A 21,120-nucleotide genomic window follows, 5' to 3' on the forward strand; every position below is an offset into this window, starting at 1 on the left:
CAGAATACACTTGGTTGGAGTAGACCCACCCAAATTAATAGGTGTAAGTTACCGGTAGTCATATATACATACATACATATATATAAGGTAAAGGACCCCTGGATGGTTAAGTCCAGTCAAAGGCGACTATGGGGTTGTGCCGCTCATCTCGTTTTCAGGCCGAGGGAGCCAGCGTTTGTCCACAGACAGCTTTCCGGGTCATGTGGACAGCATGACTAAACTGCTTCTGGCGCAACAGAACACCGTGACGGAAACGCCGTTTACCTTCCCGGCACAGCGGTACCTATTTATCTACTTGCCCTGCCATACTTTTGAACTGCTAGGTTGGCAGGAGCTGAGACAGAGCAACGGGAGCTCACCACCGTCACATGGATTCGAAATGTCGACCTTTCGATTGGCAAGCCCAAGAGGCTCAGTGGTTTAGACCACAGCACCACCCGCATCCCTAAGCTAGCCATATACATTCATTACAATGGGCCTACTCTTTAATGTACATTCTGCAAGCTTCTGTGTTTCTGGCCAGAAATGCAAAAAGCATCTGGGAGTGATCTCTTCATACCTGCACTTCTGGCTTTCTGGCCTCTAGAATTTCCAGAAAGTGTTCTCAGTTTTTCACCCCATATGAAATCTGTAGGGCCTTTGAGATTGGTTCCCACAAGTCCAATTACAGTATTTTCCCTCTGCACAGCACAGCATATTTCACTTTGACTTTGGTTCTGCTTCTGTGCCAAACATAATAAATTGATTAATGCCTTTTTCATAGTCTTATGCAATGCACCTAGCTCAGTTGGTAGAGCACGAGACTCTTAATCTCAAGGTCATGGGTTCGAGCCCAATGTTGGACAAAGGATTCCTGCATTGCAGCAGAGTGGACTAGATGACTCTTGTGGTTCCTTTCAACTCTATAATTCTATGATACTATCGGAGTGTCAATCCATGTGTTGGACAAGAAAAATCCAGGACAGCTGGGGAACTCAGCTGGGGAAGAGCAGCCAGCGTAAAAGGAAAGGGGAATACAGAAAGAGTTTCTTTTGTTATAGTCCAAACATTTAATTACTGGTAATATTAATTTAATTAAAATCATTTCTATATTGTTTTATATTTTTTTAAAAAAATCTCAAAGCAGTTTACAACCTGCATTAAAGCATCAAACAAAGCATAACAAAATATCAAAATAAAACATTACAGGTGAAGGTCGTGTATAAAATACACATATACAGCACCATAACTAACAAGAAAACAAAACAATCTCTTAAATGTAAAAACCTTTATGGATAAAAAAAGCAAATACCAAAATCCAATAAACTCCACAAAACAGCACTAGTAACTACACAAAATGACCAAGCTAGAAATTTCACTCATATGTCCCAGTCCCCTACACAACACAGTAACCTCTCCCAAATACATCCCTAGCAAGTCTTCACCTTCAAGCCACACAGGAGATGGCCCACCAGGACCTTCTTCTACATCATCCAATCACTCGCAGGCTCTGGTGTCAACACCCCTCTAGTCTCTCCTGCTCCACAGCCCTACCAAAACAGCTATGGGCTCTTCTAAGATTGAAGACAGTTCTCTCGAGAGGGAGGAGCCACTGGAAAGGGAGGTCTTGCCAGCCCTCTGAAGCTTTCAGACAATGCTGTCCCTTCGCTGAAGAATCATCTTCAGAGCTCAGTCAGCAGGGACAACTGGAAGCCCTGTCCAGGGCTTGGCCATTCCATGCTCTGGTAATTACTACCATTTCCCTATTGAGCACCAGGCTCCAGCAGATTAGGATATTGGTCATTGTCTTACTTACAATCACACAGAATGATTTATTCCATGAAGAAGAAGAAGAAGAAGAAGAAGAAGAAGAAGAAGAAGAAGAAGAAGAAGAAGCCACACATTTCAAAAATAGTTAACCCCCTAAACAACACACCAGCCTAAGATTCTGTTCAGCAGCCTCAGCTTTTGTAGCTGGAGTCAATCTGGGCTACACCCTCCCAGGCCAGGTGGGAAGAGGTCTGCAAGGCTGGGAGCAGGTTTTCCAGGACTCATGACCAAGAAGGTCTCTAGCAGCCTCAGCTTTTGCAGCTGGAGTCAGTCAGGGTCCCGCTCTCCTCCAGAGGGAAACTTTAAATAATTTTTAGCAAACTAGAGCTCATTCTTGAAAAGATGTAGCTTGTTTATTTGTAATGTTACAAATTACATATATATATGTATCTATGTTTATATTTAGGAGAAATTAACTGGAATTTGAGAGAAAAGAAACATTACCGGGGGGGGGGGAGTTGGATGTCTCATACATACACTGCATGCCACTGCTCCCTGTATTACTTTCAAACTGCCTTTGAAGCATCCCATGGTCACTAAGCTTTGAACTAGGTATATGTGAGGGGGTTGTTACCTCCTTAGTGTTCCATTGCACCACAAGCAGTTTAGTCAAGCCGGCCACATGACCAGGAAAGCTGTCTGTGGACAAACGCCAGCTCCCTCAGCCCGAAGCGAGATGAATGTCACACCCCAAAGTCTTAACCATCCAGGGGTCTTTTACCTTTTACCTTTTACCATTACCTTTTCTTTCTATGTGTCAGTGACTATACTGAAGCAAGACCACTTCTTTTCAAAAACAGGTTAAGTGCTTTTGTCAGGACATCCTTCACATCCTTGTTCCTTAGACTGTAGATCAGAGGATTGAGCACGGGAATCACTACTGTATAGAACACCGAAGCCCATTTGTCTTGGTCCAAGGAATAGCTGGAGCTGGGACGAAAATACATAAAGAGCATTGTCCCGTGGAATAGCCCAACGGCCGTAAGGTGGGAAGCGCAGGTAGAAAAGGCTTTGCGTCTGCCTTCAGCAGAGCGCATTCTCACGATTGTGCTCAAGATGTAGATGTAGGAAACAAGAATCATGCCAATGCTGCCTCCTATAATGAAACTAAGGAAGGTAAATATCAGAACCTCATTGATGTATGTGTCAGAACAGGAGAGTGCCAGGAGGGGAGGTGCATCACAAAAGAAATGATTGATGGCATTAGACCTGCAGAATGGTAGCCGGAATGTACAGCAAGTGTGTATCATTGAATCCACAATGCCCACAAAGTAAGCTACAGCCATCAGCTGTTTGCACACTCTCCTGGACATAAGAACCGAATAGTGAAGGGGCTTGCAGATGGCCACGTACCTGTCATAGGCCATCAAAGCCAGCAAAACGCATTCTACATCAGCAAATAAGCCAAATAAATATAGCTGTATAGCACAAGAATTATAAGCAATACTTTTAATCTCAGCTAAGAGGTCAGCCAGCATTTTGGGAGCAATGACTGAGGAATAGCAGAGGTCAACAAATGAGAGGTTGCCCAGGAAAAAATACATGGGGTTATGAAGCTGAGGTTCAACACAAATTAAGATAATCATCCCAGCGTTCCAAATTACAGTGATGACATAAATCAGTAGGAAGACCATAAAAAGAGGGAGCTGCATGTTTGGATCATCTGTGAATCCCCGAAAAATGAATGCTGTTATCACCGAATGATTTCCTTTATCCATTATTTTTTGCAATGGATGCTGATATAAGGACGTTTGCTTTCTCTGGAATTTTCTTTCTGACTTTTCCTAGCAAGGCAAGGGGAAAAAAAGAAAACAAATGTGCTTTTTAACAGTTTACTTGAGTAGAATCCTGGAACGGAGGTTATGGGTTCACATCTTATTGGGTTCGCACCATTGTCATATGTCAGTCCCATGTGCAATGCATTGTAATAGGTATTGCAGTGTGTTTGAGCTGTAAATGTGGCGGACGTGCATGTGTGTGGGATCTGTATGCACAATAAGCATGTACGCATGTGTCGATGCACATATACAATGGCCACAACCAACTTTGGCATATTTCCCACAGAGAGGCGGCTTACCATCAATTTGGCCCTCAGGATGAAAGTTAGTCACCCCTGATTTAAATGGTACAAATATATTATTTATATTGTTACATGTAATTCTCATTATTTTTACTGAACTGAATGATTTTTATCATTTTTTATCAAAAAAAAGCAAGCACTGTAGTATTTCCCATAGCTGAGGCAATAAATCGGGTCCTCCCTTAAAGAGGGCATGTATTGCGGTGAGACCTGGCAACCAAACCCTGTGTTGTGGGTGGGTATGATTGACAGCCACAACACCCAATCAGTAGGTCCCTTGATACAGGGTTCAATCAGGTCAATGGGATGCAAGCTAAATGGATCAAGGGACCTATAAATACCCATGCACGTGACCCAGAGCTTCCTCTTTCGGTGTGTGCATCAGAACACCCACCCACCTCTCCCTACTTTTAGGGCTTGTGCACTTGACCTTGCTATACCGTCGTGTGTCATCTGTCGTTGGGACAGGGGTACGGCAGGGATTTTCCCCACTTGGATGATTGGCTGGTGCCATTTGGGTTTTGCCTGCCGCGTAGCAAATCGTCACAACTTGTAAGGTTGTGGATAGGCTCTGGTTCAGTTGATAGGGATGGGAGAATGCTCTCACCATCCCTATGTGAAGGGTATTCCGTTAAAGGAATCCAGGGATTCGATGGTTTGGTCAACCCCTGAGAGGGGACTGTGCCTGTGCCTGAGTCCAGGGGAACATTTGGGTGGCAGATAGAGCATGTTCCAGGCTTTCCACTTATCCAGGTGTTCACCCTTGGGTGACCTATGCTGGAACGCTGGGTCAGTGCTACCTGCGGAGCAGGGAGCTAGTTGAACCAGAGCCTATGCAACCAATCACTTGCTGTAATCAATAAAGTTGTGGCCTAAATTCTGCCAAAAACCAAACCAAAATTTGAGTCTTGTCTGAATTTATTTGGGGTGTGATTAGAAGGTCTGAACACGCAAACACTGTGAAGAGTCAGAGTGCCGTTTTATCGCTAGAAGACTCTGTTCTGCTCATTTAAGTGGTGTACAATTAGCTTATTCATATTTGCCTCTTAGACTGTGCTCATGATGGATTCATAGGCGCCAAGATCTTGGGTGCCCGAACAACCACAAAATTCCCCATATAGGAGTTGGACACCTACAAAATGCAGCGACGGGCACACGAGCAAGTCGTGGGCTCTGCTGACATCACCCGCACAAGACCCCACCGTGTGCTCGGCCCCAGACACCCATGGTTCCAGAGCCAAGCCAGTGTGTCAGAACAATCTTCATGAAATAAGATTCATGGATTCATGTGTCAGAATAATCTTCATGAAATAAGATTCTGAGAATGGTTTGGTATGATTTTGAACCACTCCGAATTTGGTAACTCTCAATAATCAAGCTGGTCTGTGATGCTAATGTTCCAACCTTCTCAACATAAAATGGTTCATCACGGTCAAATGATTGCAAACAGTTACCTCAAAGTGGCAAAACATGCAAGTCCAGCCTTAGATTTCTGTCCCTCAAGTAGCAAACTTACCTGGAGTATACTGTGCGGTTTCTTCTTTGCTTTCAGAATCTGTAAGTAGACCAAGAGGTCTTAAATGCCACTTGGTGGCTTCTGGGATAGTGTCCCTGAGGCACCTGAATACCCCTGATCCTGGGAATTGCATACACTGTTGTGTGAATATCCTAGCAATTAATCTTCCTATTTTGTTTTTGTAGATTTTTTTAAGCTGTGGGTTGCTTGCCTCCCTGATCACTTTATAGTCAGAATCAGCTAACCAGCTCCACTGGCAATTTCACATATATACCTATGTAATTTCCATCAACAGTAGTAACTAACTCCCCAGTCAAGGGCAACTAATGGATGCTACCAAAATGGCAAGGGAGGTGCTTAGCTCATGCTATATGAAACACATGCACAACCAGAACTAGTGAGAAAATCCAGGGAAAAGAAGCAGGGTAGAATTTATTTATTTATTTGTTTGTTTGTTTGTTTATTTATTTATTTATTTATTTATTTATTTATTTATTTATTTATTTAAATTTCAAATGCAGGATATATAAAAATCTTATTTGGAGAAAGTAATTAGGTAAAGTGTTATTATTTCCCTTCCACCTTTTTTTTCTCATGCAAAGCTCTGCTTCTGTATGCACCACGCTGGGTCCCAATTCAGAATCAATGCATGAAGAAGAAAAAAGCACGAAGCGTCAGGCATCAGAGGAGCCAACCCCCCACGGCAGGTTGCCAGGAATGGATAAGACAAGGGAAAGTTCTTACCAACTGCTTTTTATTCAATATCCACAAAGATAGGCTTGGAAATGCAGCCTCTTGGAATAATGGTGTTGCCCCGAGTGAGACTCCACCGCCTCCCTCTCTCTCTTCATGCATCATCACTATGGGTACTGAGAAGTGCCCTCTGCCTCTGAGCTCTCTGCTCTCCTACTTTCAATGTTCACTGGATTCGGGGAGTGTGGGGTATGGAATGCTTTCCAAAGACACTGTGTCCGTCAGTTGTCGCCCCTCTGGTCTTCTTCTTCTTCCTCTTCTCCCATTATTTCCCAGATTTTCCCCTCATCTGCCTCTGAGCTGTCATCTCCCTCAAACCCCTGTTGTAATTCTGAACTATCTTCTTCTTCTCTGGAAGGGTCAGGCTGGGCAGGCAGTCTCCACCATTCCTCCTCAGCCCAGTCCCTGACACACAGTTTAAAGGTCCAAAGTCCTGGGGGGAAAGGAATGTTTTTGCCTGGCGCCTAAAGGTGTATAATGAAGGTGCCAGGCGAGTCTCCCTGGAGAGAGCACTCCCCAAACAGGGAGCAACTGCATGTTGCCACCCTCCAGACATCTTGTGGAGGAGGCACACAAAGAAGGTGATGAGCCAGTTGATGCTCTTGCATTCACTGAAGGACCATTGCTTTAGCAGATACCTCTGTTAACAGGAAGGGAAGGGAGTTTTGCCAATTTGCTCTCCCCCTTGCAGCCCCTTTCCTCTTCTGGGAGACCACCCCGCTCTCTGGAGCCAATTTTGCAAGGTACCGGAGGGTGTAGGAAATAGGATGAATATGTGTGTGCATGTTCAATTAAGTTTTACTTAAAGTAGACTCAGGGTTTGTCCACATGTCCACTTGCCCCATGCCTAGAAAGCATGGGTCCAAGCAGTTTTCTCCTTGCCATACTCCTTTCCTAGGGGGGAAAAAACCTCAATCTTTAGTGCTAAATCAGAGCAAATATCTATCTGGAGAAAACCCAAATTGCTGTTTGTTCTGATTGAGCATTAAAGAGTGGTTTTCCCCAGGGGAACAAGAGCGGAACAAGAGGAAGTCTGGCTAAGCCCTTGTTGGAATTAATGAGGTGACTCTGAAAGAGGATCAGACAAATTCATGGAGGAGAGGGCTATTGATGGCTACTAGCCTCGAGAGCTATGCTCTAACTTGGGCATAGGCAAACTCGGCCCTCCAGATGTTTTGGGACTATAACTGCCATCATCCCTGACCACTGGTCCTGTTAGCCAGGGATGATGGGAGTTGTAGTCCCAAAACACCTGGAGGGCCGAGTTTGCCTGTGCCTGCTTTATCTCCACAGTTAGATACAGCATTGCTTCTGAAAACCAGTTGCTGGAAACTACTCTTGTACTTGACTCCAGCTTAGGAGTTTCCCATGGGCATCTGGTTGACCACTGTGAAAACAGGATGCTGGACTAGATGGGCCATGGCCTGATCCAGCAGGCTCTTCTTCTGTTCTTCTGTTCTTATATACATGCACAGAGCCTGTTCTCACCATACTCTGAATGTGTGGAGGTTGAAGATGGAACCAGCAGATGTGGTCCCACTCCACCTCTACACAGACAGACTATGTGAGTTGTGTTGGCATTTGTAGCTTAGCCTATAATGCAATAGTGGGTCTCCCCCCGGGATCCCAGTGAACCAAACTTGGGGTGATTTTTGGAAATACCTCCATGGAATTATTAGATGTAAGCCTTGCACAACACAGTGGGGAAGAGTCAGAGCTGGGAAGAGTCAGAGCTAGGAAGAGTAGAGCACATACTTTGCATTCAGGTCTCCGGTTCAATCCCTAGCTTTGCCAAATAGGACTACGAAGGACACCTGCTTGAGACAATAGCAGTCAGTGTAAATCAGAAGTGCTGAACTTGTAATCCTCCAGATATTGTTCTGTTATAATTCCCATCTGCTCCTGTCAGTATATGATTATTATTATTTATTTATTTATTTATTTATTTATTTATTTATTTATTTATTTCTACCCTACCCATCGGCTGGGTTTCCCTAGCCACTCTGGGCAGCTTTCAACAGAACATTGAAAACAGAATAAAACAGCATGTCAGATATGTTCCCTGTATCTGGTGTATCTAATACCTCGTGCTTTTTTCTGGCGGTACACACCAGTACACATTATCAGCACATTTTTTCCCCAAATCAGAGCCTCACACCTCCTTCCCAAAGCCCAGGAAGCATCTGTCCAGAGCATTCTCTGGCAGGGTCTGAGAGCCCTCCCTTGTGGGGTGACTACCAGCACCTTTTCTTCTAGAAAAAAAAGTACCGGTACTGAGATAAATTAAGCAATGGCCTGATTCAGCAAATGACAGCTTTCTATATTCCACATTTTGCAAAGAAAATTACCATCTTGGTAACATTCAGTGACCAACATCTCTCTGAATCTGTGAAGATTTCATAGAGCATCAGTGCAATAGCCCTTGAGAATCAAATTATCACTTTAGAAGGAATCAGGAGATTTGATCACAAGGGATATTCCACATGAGAGAGGTCTCTAAGAGCCATTCTATCACTATGAATACTGCTTTAATATCAGAAATTTCAAGATCACTTCTACTACACTCTTGGTGTGGACACAAAATGGTTGCCTGAGATCCCTAGCAAATGAAAGGATTATACCACCATTATCCATGTTGTTTAAAATGATCCATGAAAGCCACAGAACAAAGGTGAGTCAGTATTATATTTACTTATGAGAGATAATGAATGCTTTTTGCAATATGCCAACTGGGCACTACACATGAGAGTAAGTGATAAATTATCTCCCTTGCTTTAGTCTATTGCAGAAAATGTGCCCTAGAGTAGCACATCTAATACAGATTTGCAAATTATGAAAAGCTGGACTATACTGAGCAGAGGGGGAAACATTGAGCAGAGGGAAAGATTTTAGCAGACTTCTTTGTGTCAGACAATTTTGATTAAACCTGGAAATAAGACACAGTTTGCAGCATGCAAGAGAAGTGGCACAAACCTCAGTTATTCGCAGTGCATATAGCTTTTTGTAGAATCAGAATTGTAGAGTTGGAAAGAGCCACAAGGGTCATCTAATCCAACTCCCTGCAATGCAGGTGTCTTTTAGTGAGATATAGATTCTCCTTTCAGGCTCCCAGTTGCATAGGAGCATAGCTGCCTTATACCAAATCAGATCAGTGATGCATCTAATAGAAGAGTGAATCCTGAATGTTGAGGAAAAGGGGTGTAAAGCAGGATCTGTACAGGGAAGCATAGATTGAACTGGAGGCCCCTGAAGCATGCTGTGGTGCTTCAGAGATAGAGGCATTTAAAAAATGCAAACAAGTGTCTTCTGAAAGCAATAGTGATGTCTTTAAGTTTACCATAATGCCATAACACCAGGGTGGGGTCGTGGAAGAAGGAATAGCATGTGCCACTGTGGGAAGATAGCAGAGAGGAAGTTCCACTATGACTGACAGGTCAAGCTTGTAAAGAGAGGGGGTGATTTTACCAGAAAAAATCAATCCCTTTTAGTACTTTCCACCCCAAACTCAGATTTAAGGGTACCTAGCACTGTAGCTATCCTTTTGAAATTTGACAGGATTCATGCCCGTAGAGAACTTTCCTTCAAACTTAATTTAGTCCTGCCCCCATTTTTTTTAAAAAAAGTTATAGACCTTTCCTTCCTTCCTTCCTTCCTTCCTTCCTTCCTTCCTTCCTTCCTTTCTATCAAATTTAAAAGTTGTCCAACAATCCATGAACCTTTTTGCCTGTAATCAGACAGGTTTCATCCACCATGAAGGGAGGTTAAAATGCCTGCAAATTCTATCCACTTCTGTCTCATCCAGTCAACCTCATGTCTGCCTGCATTAGCATTGTGCTTTTCTTTGCCACCACTGGTAGCAGCCAAAGAATTCTGCTCTCAGAGCTCCAGGCTGCAAGTGTGGTTCCTTACCAACTTACCCTTTTTCTGAATTACAGATCAGATTTCATCAGCAAACTGGCTACTATCAATAGATGATAGACATAGCAGAGAAATGGATAGCAAAAACCATACAAAGGTAAATGAGTTTGTCCTCTTGGGATTAGTGAACAGTCGTGAACTGAAGCCACTCTGCTTTGTTGTGATATTAATTATGTATTTAGTCACCCTGACCGGGAATGTTGGGATGATCTTCCTAATCAGGATCGACCCTCAACTCCAGAAACCAATGTATTTCTTCCTCAGCCATTTGTCCTTCCTAGATTTTGGATATTCCTCAGCCATTGCCCCTAAAATGCTGGAGAATTTTTTAGCAGAGAAGAAAACCATTTCCTACAAAGGCTGCGCTGTGCAGATGTATTTTTTTGTCTTCTGCGCAAGCACCGAATGCATCCTCCTGGCAGCGATGGCATATGACCGGTATGTGGCTATCTGCAATCCTCTGCTGTATATGGCTACTATGTCTCCCAATATGTGTGCTCTGATGGTGGCCGGATCCTACCTGGTTGGCTTCATGAATGCAATGACCCAAACGATTTCCACTTTCATGCTATCTTTTTGCGGCTCTGTCATCAACCATTTCTTCTGCGATGTTCCCCCGCTATTGGCGCTTTCCTGCACGGACACAAGCATCCATGAAATGGTTCTCTTTGTATTTGCCACAGTCCTGGGCATATTCACTTCAGTGGAAATTGTGGTGTCATACGCCTTCATCCTGTCTGCAATCTTGCGAATCCACTCAACAGAGGGGAAGCAAAAGGCTTTTTCAACATGCGCCTCACACCTGGTGGCTGTCACTGTCTTCTATGGAACGACGGTCTTCATGTACCTGCGGCCAAGTTCTAACTATGCCATGGACCAGGACAAATGGGTTTCTGTCTTCTACACTGTGGTGATTCCCATGCTCAACCCCTTGATCTACAGCCTGAGGAATAAGGAAGTGAAAAACGCCTTGAGAAGATTTCGAACACTGAAATTATCTTTCAAGTGGAGCATGAGAAGCTTATAAATACTAAACTCTGACAAACTGACCCGTTTTATTGAAGCATGTGATCTAATACACTGTTAAGAGTATTTAAGAAATTGGGGGGATAGAAATAAGTAGTGCTAACTGCAGTGGCTTATTTTCAGGATTGTACCCAAAACATTCATTTGAATAAATTAACCTAGAGAAAAATTACTATGTAGCACACTGTAGAGTAAGTTATAATTCTGCAACTTTTATAAAGATATGCATGACATGAAGAGCTGGTCACCCTGATTGCTTGAGCATCTGGGATTCATGAAGGAACGCTTGCTGAAGTCATATTCCCAGATAGAGGCCCCCATACAGAGACCTAACACACATGAAGAACACTGTCCTGACTAGCTGAAAATCTAGGTCTTACTTAATGGTTTTCATTTTTAGTGTCATAAAATTATAAAATCAAATAAAATGTGTGTTTTTAAAAAAAATGTGAATTGAAATATGACATGAATAAATCTAGGTTTGCCTTTCATAATTTCTTTTAGGAAAATATATTTTAAAATGTTACCAAAACCTGAGGAAAGATTCCAAACTTACACATCATTATTTAGGGAAGTTTTTAATGTTTGAAGTTTTATCATGTTTTAATATTCTGTTGGAAGCCGCCCAGAGTGGCTGGGGAAACCCAACCAGATGGGTGGGGTATACTGTAAATAAATTATTATTATCATCATCATCATCATTATCATCATCATCATCTGGTGATTGCACTTTGAAAGTCAGCCTTATCCTTAAAGCAATACTTGGTGTGTGTGTTTTGTTTTGTTTTTAATATTAATCTTTATTGGTTTAAAATCAACACATACACACAAAGAACACTTAGGGGGAAAGCAAAGAAGAAAACAAAAATAAAACAGACAAAGAAATAGCAGCAGCAATACTTGGTTAGAGGTTGGCTAGTCAGAAAATCTGACTTGTCTCATCTCTTTCTGATTGGCAGAAGGATTCAAAGAACGGTCCGCTGTGCTTCCTGTCACCAGTTCCCCTTTAAGCAAGTTAAGTGGGGGACAATCTGAGATCCATCTTGAATGCTAGTAGAGAAAATGGCTGCTGGGTGCAATGCCAGTCCCACAAGCAAGGGTTTAGCGAGCGCAGCACTGGGCTTTGGTTATTTGCTCTACACACTGCAACAAATCTAGTCCACCACACTCCAAAAAAATGAGGGGTGCTCAAATGGAGCAATTTAACTTGAATATTGAGGCTGAGGTGAACTCCACTGCATAGAAGCCGCCTCCAAAAACAAGCACAGACCTCACCCACCCAGCAGAAGGGTGAAACATACTATCATCCTGCATGGGCACTGTTGTCACACCCTTGGGGTGCTGTCCAATGAAGAAGTTCCATTGGCTCAAGGATTTCCATTTGCACTATAGAACCCTTTTCTCCCTCTTCTCTCCCTGCATACGCTTAAACCTCCCCCAAATCTGCTCCAGAGGGCTGGAGAACCACCAGAGCTTAGTTAGGGGATGGACATGGGAAGCGGAGAGAGAAGTTAAGTTCCATTGCACAGCCAGAAGTTGTTGCACTAACAGAACTATTTTGTTGGCTGCTGTCCTCTGATCTGGAACTGGCAGCAAGGAACACTGCATTTATCCAAATCATGCCTTCAGGTCAAATTTGGCTTTTCTGTACTATTTGCTGCTATGTTGGAATACATGACCTGATATGAAATTACTATAAAAAACAACTACCACGAATAAACAAATGTCTTTTCTACATAGTAAAGCTGTAAGGCATTTTGTGGTAGTGGCAAAGTCTCTGTTGGTGATTGGTTGAACTACCATACGGTCACAAAGAGATGAAGCAGGTGGAAAGGCCGCTGGCTGCCATTGGCTGAACTGCTCAGAGGCAGAGGAGATAAGGCAAGCAAAAGGGCCAAGGAAAGGAGAGGTAGAAAAAGTGCAGGAGGAGCTGCAGGAGGAGCGTTCTCACTACATATATGCAATCAGCCTCATGCTCACTCGTGACTAGCATTATAATACTAGTATATAAATCTATGATGCAACCACATTTGGAATACTGTTTCTAATTCTGGTTGCCTTGCCTCAAAAATAATATTGTAGAGCTGGAGAATTTTTCAAAAAGGGGCAACCCAAATTAATCATAGAATGGTTACAATGCTTTTAGTTTGGAACAAAAATAAGGAACAGGGGGGCATGATAGAGGTGTATAAGATTACGCACCATTGGGAGAAAGTGGATCGAGGGCAGTTTTTCTCCCTGTCTCATAATACTAGAAGGAGGATATCCTGCTAGAAGATTCAGTACCAACAAAATAATTGCCAACAGCACATAGTTAAACTATGGAATTCACTCCTATAAGAGGCAGTGATGGACGCTAACTGGGATGGCTTTGAAAGAGGGTTAGACAAGTTCATAAGATGCCTACTAACCCTGATGTCAACCTTCGCTGTCAAAGGCAGTTGTGCCCCTGAGTACCAGCTGCTGGGGAACACAAGTGGGGAGAGCGGTAGTGCACTCAAGTCCAGCTTGAAAGCCTCCCAAGAGGCATCTGGTTGACCACTGTAAGAGGCTGGGCTAGATGGACCATTGACCTGATCTAGCAAGACTCTTCTTATGTTCTTAACTGCTACCAGAAGTTCAGCTGTTGCATCCCGTTGACCACTCAAACCTGCACCCAGGACCTAAGGGAGGGTGAGAGGGAGAAACATGTTTCTCTAGTCCTACTCAAGCATTCCCCTCATTAGATTAGCATCTGCAAAGTGGAGAAGAGAAGGGTCCCACCTGTTGATCCCACCTCTGCCTTTGCATCCCCATCAGCTGCATCCCTTGTTGTCCCTCTACAGAGGGACTATCTGTAGAGGGCAGCGCCATTTCCATGCATAGACTGTGATGTGGAACCCGGTGCAAACAGAAATCCACATCACAGGATGAGCTTACACCTATAAGGCAGGCTCTCTGCTACAGACATGGTCCATAATGCCTTGAAGCAGAGCCTATGGATAATATTTACTCTACTCTTCATCCAAAATCAAAGGTTCCCACAGCAGCTGACAAATATCAATAATACAATCTAGAAAGGGATAACACAATAATACAATCTAGAAAGGGAGATGGAAGCTGAAAGTCACTGATCCCTCTGCTGAGCTTATAGAGAGCTTCTGCAATTCCATCTCTCCCCCTGCTGTAGCTTGATGGAAAGGAAGCAGCAGTCTGACTGGGGGAAGGGGGCAGTTGTTTAATAGTCCCACTTCAGAACCTTCTGAATAGCCTCATGGCAAGCAGGACAGCTTGACCGTAAGGGGCAGCTGAGCATATGTGTGGCAAGGAATGCTTGCTTTGTATCAGCAAGTCCAAACACTATTGACTGATTGTCACAATTAAGCGTGGGATCTCAACTGTAGTAATTGGAGCTTAAAACAGATTTCATAGTATGATTCATAGGAAGTCCTTCATTATCTTTAAAATGACTCTGCAAAATGCACAAAACTGTCAGGGTTTAATTGCCATGCTCTGCAGACAATACTCCTGAGATCTTATGGTGCCATATCCTTCAGAGGTTATGCCCCAAGGGCTCGAAAAAGGTGCATATATAGCATTTTGCTGGCTTAGGAACAAATTGTGAATTCAGAGAAGGAAAATAACAGAGCCAAAGGTATGTTGAATGGGTCTGCATTTTTGTTCAGAAGACTATCACAATTTTATTTTTCAGCATTAATTAACTAATATTGAGGCCCTTTGTGGCAACAGCAACAGAACCTATGCACCATCTGATGGCTAACTGAATTTCACAAAGCAATCTGTAAAATTACATTTTTATACATTTTTGCCCATCTACTAGGTGTTAGGTACCATCTATATAGCATTTTCATATAATTCTCTCTTTAACATGCTGTAAATTTTATATCCGTGTTCCACAATCATTCCCATGCTTCCATTTCTATATAATGACCAGCATATTTGTGTGTTTTTTTAGATTCAAGAAACATAACCTCTGTGCATACACAGAGTCCTGTCCTTAAGGTGGAGTGTAGAGTGTAGATTCCTTGGGAGTACTGAGTGAGTTCTTTTCCCCTTTATTATCATTTAGAAATACATGTTTAGCCATAGGAGAACTGAGATATTATAATGTGACTCTATGAATGTAAATTAAAAGAAACCAATAGAGATGATTTGCAGAGAGAGAGAGAGAGAGAGAGAGAGAGAGAGAGAGAGAGAGAGAGAGAGAGAGAGAGATTCTTTTTGTTGAAGCTAGGAGAGATTCCTTTCACATCCATCCATCCACATTCTGGATGGCTCCTTCATCCAGGCAAAAATGTTCCTCTTTAACCAGGCCTTTGGCTGATTAACATGAAATGCCATTTTAAAATGTGTTCAGGAGGAAGAGGTTACTGGGTTGTTTTTTGTTTTTGTTGTGTATTTTGATATTGTGATTTTATGTTGTAACCACCCTGAGACTTGTACATACAGGGTGGCATACAAATTTGCCTGCCTGCTTGCTTGCTTGCTTGCTTGCTTAGAATCCTGACAAAAGCTGGAGACATTCGGCATCAAATAAGGAGTGGGGGTGGAGTTCCTTCCCCAGCTGTGTGTTAGTTAGCAGAAGACAACAACAGATGAAAGGAAAGGAGAGAAACAATGGCCCATATCGTTTCCCTGATACAGGTCGGTGATTATGCCTGATTTTCATCCTCTGAACATTTGTTCCCATGACCACCTAATAGTAAGGTAAAAAGGTAAAGGGACCCCTGACCATTAGGTCCAGTCGTGTCCAACTCTGGGGTTGCAGTGCTCATCTCGCATTACTGGCAAAGGGAGCCAGCATACAGCTTCTGGGTCATGTGGCCAGCATGACTAAGCTGCTACTGGTGAACCAGAGCAGCACTTCTTTCTAATTATAACAGTGCTTCTTTCTAATTATACGGTGCTGCCCATTTGAAATTTACAGCTTCTTTATTGTCATGGCTGCTGACCTTCTTTTATGATTCCTGCTTTATTGAAAAGCCCATTGCCTTTCTTTCCCTAAGCACACTGAATTCTGCAGTCCAGCTTCTGCCTCCTTCCAGGACCTAACATATTGCAAAGAGATGTCAGATAGTAATGAAACCACAGTGACCCACTTTGTCCTCTTGGGCTTTGCCAGCAGCCCAGCGATTCAAGTCGTCCTCTTCATGGTATTCCTGATGCTCTACAGCTTGGTTCTGCTGGGGAACATTGGGCTGATGGTTCTGATCAGAACCAGCCCCCAGCTCCAGTCCCCTATGTACTTCTTCCTTAGCAATTTGTCATTGGTTGACCTCTGCTATTGCTCTGTGATTGTCCCAAAGATGCTTGTCAATTTCTTGGTAACAAAAAAGGGTATTTCGTACACTGGCTGCGGACTGCAGTTTTATTTCTTCTGCACTTTTGCTGACACTGAGTCTTTCATCCTTGCTACTATGGCATATGATCGGTACGTAGCCATCTGTAACCCACTTCTTTATACCGTCATCATGTCACCAAGGCTCTGCTTCCTGCTGGTTGCCCTCTCTTACCTTGGTGGTACATTGAGTGCCCTGGTCCACACCTGCTTTGCCTTCAGGCTCTCCTTCTGTGGGCCAAATGTCATCAACCACTTCTTCTGTGACCTCCCATTGCTTCTGAAGCTCTCGTGCTCAGACACCTCCCTCAATGAGCTCCTGCTCTACACATATGGGAGCTCAGTGGAAATCATGTCCTCCATCATCATCATCATCTCCTATGTCCTCATTGTCATCTCGGTCCTGAAGATGCACTCCGCTATGGCCAGAAGCAAGACGTTCTCCACCTGTGCTTCTCACTTGACCTCCGTCATCATCTATGAAGGGACACTCCTCTTCATCTATTCCCGCCCCAGCTCCTGGTACTCACCCACCTCTGACAAATACATCTCTGTCTTCTACACCATTGTTATCCCTGTACTGAACCCCTTAATCTACAGTCTGAGGAACAAAGATGTGAAGAATGCCCTCCGGAGAACAATAGTCACTAAAGTCTTTGTTCGGAAGTCTCATAACTGAGAGACTGTTGAAAGAAGAATCATAGAAATTTATTATTTATTTATTTATTTATTTATTTATTTATTTATGTGGAGCAATTGTTCCGGAGTCTGACCCTTCCCAGGCGTTCGATTCAGCCATGTCCCTGACACCTGGAGAGGAGGGGACTTAGGCAGCTGTGGGAAAGCAGGTAGCTTCAGTCTCCACAACTGCCTCATAGGGGCAAGACCTACTGAAGAAGAGTTGCTGTACTCATTAGGCCTGGCATTCCTATGCAGATCTTGTTTTTGTTCTAATAAAGAGTTAACTTCACTTACTCTGTGTGATTTACTGCTAGCTCACTCCTGACAGGTACCTATTTCCGGGGGGGGGGGGGCAAACCTCCATCCTGCTACCTAGGCTAAGGAGCCAACCCAATACCTTATCTGCCAACAAGTTGTGACAATTGCTTTGAGGAAGGCAAAACCCCAGATAGGCCCAATTTGTCTACATGGAAAATTTCCTCCCCAGTCCCAGATACAGCAACCAAGTACAACCATAGTGAGATCCCATGGATAATCTGACAGCTTACTTTCGGGCACAACCAACATCTATTGCACACGGTGGGGGTGGGGGGTCCTATTCCATCTGAGCTGGCTGGCTGGCTGGCTGGCTTTGAGGCAGCCCATTTAAATAAAAAATAGACAGGCCTGAGTGAAACCAGGATTGAAGTCTTCAGTCAGGTCCACCGCTGGGGCCATGTCCACTTGCCTGCCTGTGATTGGTTGATTCAAATGAGCATCCTGTGCAGCCATGGGAGAAGGCACTGATGTCCTCCAACAGCTATGCAGGGCAGGACTATGGCACCCAGCTCAGGCCACAGTTGCACCCAGCTGCAAACCACCTCTCCCCAGCATCAGACAGTAAGTGGCAATTCTTAGGCTTAGACAGTAGTTCCTATAATGATCATCTGGAATAGAAGCAGTAGGAGTAGGAGGAGCATATCTTTCACCAGAACTGATGGAATGAGCCCTGTTTCTCATCTCTCCTGCTGAGGTAGCCTGCTACCAATGACAGTTAAAGGAGAGGAGACCCAACAAAGGATTGAAGTAAATATAGGAGAAAGATACAAGACAGCATATGTCAGTTTGCCCAGAATCTCCCATCAACTTGGGAGCCCAGCATCCCAGGGTCCACCGATAAGCATAGCATCAAAACAAGCCAATTAACATATATCAAAGCGAGTGAATATATAAATATATGTAAGCTCATCTTTGCAGCAACTCCCAACTAGTCCTGAGGTTATACTGACAACTAAGATGGCATTTGCAGGCCTTCAGAAACACACCTTTGGTTCAACGGATATTTGAAATTCACAAATCTGACAGTGTGGTTCTCCTGACAAAAACGTCTCCAAAAACAGAGACACTGAGATAACATGTGCATAAATATATGTATTTATTCACGAATATAACATGCAAATATTTTTGCCAATGCAAGAGGCAACTCAACCACCATCTTAAAACACCACAGTAGTGTTTTTTGAGGTTGGTTGGTTGGTTGGTTGGTTGGTTGGTTTGCCCAAGTATCAGTACTTAGGTTCATGATGTGATATCTTCGCAAAGGAAATGATCATCAGAGGGCTGTGAAGCACAAAGAGGACAAATGGAACAAATTTGCTGCTGCTGCCTCCTACATGTTCCCACTGGATTTGAGGAGGAAGCAAACAAAGTACAATTTGTTACATGCCATCATGGACTGAAAGAGAGTGCATGCCTTAGAATTTTGGCAGATTCCACGAGCCTTGCCATTGATTGGTGGTGAAGTCTCACTATCATTGACAGGAAGAATCCAGACCAGGGTATAGAAGTTTTACTAGACCTAGATAGTTGAAATTGACTATACAAAAAACAGAAGGGAAGTTTGAGAGATTTCTTGCATGCAAGAAGCCAATTAAAATGTAATAATTAATCAAAAGAACCATGGATATCTGGGGTATTCGGCAGCATCAGGGATGATGTCCCAGGTGCTGGCAGCTAGCATTTAAGGTCTCCCCCCCCTACTCAGTTTCTGAAAGCAGAGAAACCTCCCAGTTTGCATCTCAGGTAAGTTCACTAATCCAGAAAGAGATGTTTAGCATTTGGGTCTGCCATAGTATCACCAGACCTCTGGTACATGGGGCTAAAGCCCTGAATCTATCCTCCGTTGACACTATATTTCAAAAGAAAAAAACTCTCTTTTGGACACACTTGAAGCACTCCCATGGATGAAGATGATAACAAAGGTAGGTGGAAGAAACTCAAGAAGACAAGTGTTGGGATTGAAAATTCCCACAACTTTGTACATTACAGATATACCGGTAGGTAGGGTTGTCATATGGCTGGGACTCTGGTGTGGGCAGCTCAGGCTTGGAGGTGGCTGAAGGATTCTAGGGCAATTGCCCTAAAAAAAGCTCAATAACTTTTTGTGTCTGGTTTATACCTCTTCAAATATGGGGAGCCTAAGGTAGGCTTTGCTCAGGATTTGGGTGTGTATATACATTATCAGCCTCCCAAAGGAAGGCTGAAACAGGGATGTGCCAGGGATGTGGAGCACAGCTGGTGCTGTGTTAAATGAGTGCAGTTGAGCTTGTGATGGCCATTATCTTGAATCCAGGACTGCTGTTGTTTCTAAACAAAAAGGAAGTTGGAGGGAACTGTCAAAAACACAAATCTCCTTTCTTCCCTTCTCAAGGAAAAGTCAGGAAAAAAATTACAGAATCATCCTGAACCCAGCACTGATTGAGGGAAATGATGGATCAAGGAAATAATTCTGTCATAACAGAGTTCATTCTTCTGGGATTCACAGATGACCCAAAAATGCAGCTCCCTCTTTTTATGGTCTTCCTACTGATTTATGTCACCACAGTAATCTGGAATGTGGGGATGATTGTCTTAATTTGCACTGAACCTCAGCTTCACAACCCCATGTACTTTTTCCTGGGCAATCTCTCTTTTGCTGACCTCTGCTACTCCTCAGCCATTGCTCCCAAAATGCTGGCTGACCTCTTAGTTGAGACCAAAAGGATTTCATTCAATGCCTGCGCTATACAGCTATATATACTTTCCCTTTTTGTAGATGTTGATTGTCTTTTGCTGGCTTTGATGGCGTATGACAGGTACATGGCCATCTGCAATCCCCTTCACTATTCAGTCCTTATGTCCAAAAGAGTCTGCGGACGGCTGATGGCTATGGCTTACCTCATAGGCATTGTGGATGCAATGATACACACTTGCTGTACATTCCAACTACCATTCTGCAGGTCTAATATCATCAATCAATTCTTCTGTGATGAGCCTCCTCTTCTATTGCTGTCTTGCTCTGACACATACAAAAATGAGCTCATGCTAATTGTCTTGTTTGGTTGTATTTTAGCCATCAGCCTCGGCATGGTTCTTGTTTCCTACATCTACATTTTAGGCACAATCGTGAGAATGCGCTCTGCTGAAGGCAGACACAAAGCCTTTTCTACCTGTGCCTCCCACCTTACGGCCGTTGGGATATTCCATGGGACGATGCTCTTCGTGTATTTTCGTCCCAGCTCCAGCTATTCCTTGGAGCAAGACAAATGGGCCTCAGTGTTCTATACGGTAGTGATCCCCATGCTCAATCCTCTGATCTACAGTCTGAGGAACAAGGATGTGAAGGATGCCCTGACAAAAGCACTTGCCAATTTAAGGCTTTTAAAATGAGTCTTAAGGCTAGCCAAGCTGAGTTCTGGTGAGCCCTAGTATTGCTAAGTATCTTATCAGGGCTTTATCCGAGTTGATATCAGCAATGGGAGAGATGCTTCCTCAGATCTGGCCCCAGATGTTTTAGTATTTCAAGCAAAATGCCACCCAATGCCACTGGCCCCGCCCCACAGATTTGAACCTGCCCACCACCACTGCCGCTGCCCCCTCATATCGTGCTGCCACGGCTGCACCCTTGCCAGCACTGCCATAGTGCACCTCAGTCACAACATGGAGGGTGCAGCAGGGGCACAACCACACAGGCCCAGGCAC

General features: G+C 43.6%; 3 protein-coding genes across 3 annotated transcripts; 2 read left to right on the top strand and 1 right to left on the bottom strand.

Annotated features, from left to right (window-relative positions):
- Positions 1-2,573: 2,573 nt before the first annotated feature.
- Positions 2,574-3,530, bottom strand: LOC117045252 (olfactory receptor 1019-like). The gene has a single exon (XM_033146179.1). The coding sequence runs from the start codon at positions 3,525-3,527 to the stop codon at positions 2,574-2,576; it is 954 nt and encodes a 317-aa protein (XP_033002070.1). The 5' UTR covers positions 3,528-3,530.
- Positions 3,531-10,133: 6,603 nt separating this feature from the next.
- On the top strand, positions 10,134-17,119 carry LOC117045318 (olfactory receptor 5I1-like). Its single transcript, XM_033146311.1, has 2 exons — positions 10,134-10,737; positions 16,169-17,119. The coding sequence occupies exons 1-2, from the start codon at positions 10,150-10,152 to the stop codon at positions 17,117-17,119; spliced, it is 1,539 nt and encodes a 512-aa protein (XP_033002202.1). The 5' UTR covers positions 10,134-10,149.
- A 2,747-nt stretch (positions 17,120-19,866) lies between these two features.
- Positions 19,867-20,808, top strand: LOC117052132 (olfactory receptor 1019-like). Its single transcript, XM_033158895.1, has one exon. The coding sequence runs from the start codon at positions 19,867-19,869 to the stop codon at positions 20,806-20,808; it is 942 nt and encodes a 313-aa protein (XP_033014786.1).
- The last annotated feature ends 312 nt before the right edge of the window (positions 20,809-21,120 follow it).

The sequence above is a fragment of the Lacerta agilis genome, chromosome 1 (assembly GCF_009819535.1).
Source record: "Lacerta agilis isolate rLacAgi1 chromosome 1, rLacAgi1.pri, whole genome shotgun sequence".
Lineage (NCBI taxonomy): Eukaryota > Metazoa > Chordata > Lepidosauria > Squamata > Lacertidae > Lacerta > Lacerta agilis.

Excerpts from the sequence above, each read along its gene's own strand:
- LOC117052132 (XM_033158895.1), top strand. The coding sequence starts at position 19,867 with ATGATGGATCAAGGAAATAATTCTGTCATAACAGAGTTCATTCTTCTG.
- LOC117045252 (XM_033146179.1), bottom strand. The coding sequence starts at position 3,527 with ATGGATAAAGGAAATCATTCGGTGATAACAGCATTCATTTTTCGGGGA.
- LOC117045318 (XM_033146311.1), top strand. The coding sequence starts at position 10,150 with ATGGATAGCAAAAACCATACAAAGGTAAATGAGTTTGTCCTCTTGGGA. Across the intron at positions 10,738-16,168 it reads ACACAAGCATCCATGAAATG|ATGTCAGATAGTAATGAAAC; the intron begins GTTCTCTTTGTA and ends TATTGCAAAGAG.